Source organism: Arachis ipaensis, chromosome B09, assembly GCF_000816755.2.
Source record: "Arachis ipaensis cultivar K30076 chromosome B09, Araip1.1, whole genome shotgun sequence".
Taxonomy (NCBI): Eukaryota; Viridiplantae; Streptophyta; class Magnoliopsida; order Fabales; family Fabaceae; genus Arachis; species Arachis ipaensis.
Window position 1 is genome coordinate 1,958,545 of NC_029793.2, and position 1,781 is coordinate 1,960,325.

A 1,781-nucleotide genomic window follows, 5' to 3' on the forward strand; every position below is an offset into this window, starting at 1 on the left:
AATTTGTGATTTTTTTATAAATTTTAATTTTTGTTGTTATTATAAATTTTAAATTTATTTTTTATAAATTTTTATTTTATTTTATCTCAACAAAAAATTTTAAATCTTTAACTTAAATCCCAATTATTGTGAGCTGATATTCAAATTTCTTAGCTGAATTAGTGTTAGCTCTCTAAACTTTCAATTGCTTAACATAACATATATTATTGTATTAACTACATCTTAACTTTTATCTTATAAAAATAGTATTCATGTGAGTAACTATTTGTTAATTTAATTTGTTTTATTATTGTTGGCAGAAAAGAAAACGTACTTGCTGGACACAGCCAACTGTTGCTCCTTCTTGTGTTGAATCACACTTGAAAACCCTTGAATTTAGAGGATATTGTGATTTTGAGGAAGAACGTACATTTCTGGCTTATTTTCTTGAGAGAGGACTTGTTTTGAAGAAAATGAAAATCTTCCATGGCTTCAGAAACTTATCGGTAGATAAAAAACATCAAATTCTCAAGACATTATGTACTTTACCAAGAAGCTCTAACATATGCCAACTTATGTTTGATTGACCCATCCTGTTATTTCATACGAATATTATATACTTGAATAGATTTGATTATAGTATTGTTTAATAAAAATGCTGAAACATTTCATATAATTCTTAGAGGCATGTTACACATACAAGTCTTTTTGGTTTATAAGTCTTATAAATTGGCACAAATTCAACAAAAAACACGCATTACACTCCCACATTTAAGAGTAAATAAACGCACGTTATTCAATCACTTTTTGTTTCCAAAGCGTGCTACTCACCATGCATTATGAACGACTCATCTTCTTCTTCCTCCATGAAAACGAGTTTCTTGCCAAATTTGAAGATAATAGAACTTCAGAAATACACCCAAACGATTACAGAAATACACCAAAAAATTATAGAAATACACCCAAACGGTTACCTGAAAATTCACCCAAAGGATTACAGAAATACACACGATTCAAAGCGTGTTAACATAAATAATTTGTAAAAATTTGTATAAAAAAATACTTGTATGTGAAGAATTATTCTAATCCTTAATCATTGTTTTTTAATTTAGTTTAAAAGTTGAGATTCCATGAAAATAAAATTTCATATACAATTATTTTTAGTCTATTTTTTTTTTCTCGTATTACTAGTTGGAGTTTCAAACATTCACCTAATGCCAAGTTTGTTCTAAGAACATAGAAATTTACGTGTCGTGTACGTACGCTAGAGCGTACACGTGTCCATGATCACATTACATGTGTGAAAAGAAACAATGCAATAAGAGAAAATTTTCACACATTGAAACATTTTTGATAGTGTAACACAAAAAGGTAGTCCTAGATAGCCATCCACTTGTGAGAACTAAATTTAGTAATAAGGTTCATTCTTCACATGATTTTTTAACTTGCTAATTATTACACGTCTCGTCGCTTATGTGCGTTTTATTAAACCACAAAAAAAGTTGAAGAAAACATATTTAGGGTAGTGTTTTTGTCTAATCTATATTGAATATATATAATAAAAAAGGTGAAAACTCAGGTGAAGTCGACTTCACGTGAAGTTAATATCTGAGAGTCGTTAGATAAAAATTTAGTCAAATCAGTCAAATCATCTAACGGCTCTCAGGTATCAATTTCACGTAAAGTCGACTATACCTGAGTTTTCACCAATAAAAAATTGGAAGAATTTACGGCACAATTTTTATTTATAGTATGCATAAAAAATATCTATCTATTTATAAGATTTAAACGTTAAAATTCTT

General features: G+C 28.2%; 1 protein-coding gene across 1 annotated transcript in view; it reads left to right on the forward strand.

Annotated features, from left to right (window-relative positions):
- Positions 1–655, forward strand: part of LOC107618617 (F-box/FBD/LRR-repeat protein At4g26340-like) — a 3,565-nt gene extending 2,910 nt beyond the window's left edge. Inside the window, exon 4 of the mRNA XM_016320726.2 lies at positions 300–655. Coding sequence (XP_016176212.1) covers positions 300–566 — 267 coding nt within the window. The 3' untranslated portion in view covers positions 567–655. The remainder of the gene's footprint in view (positions 1–299) is intronic.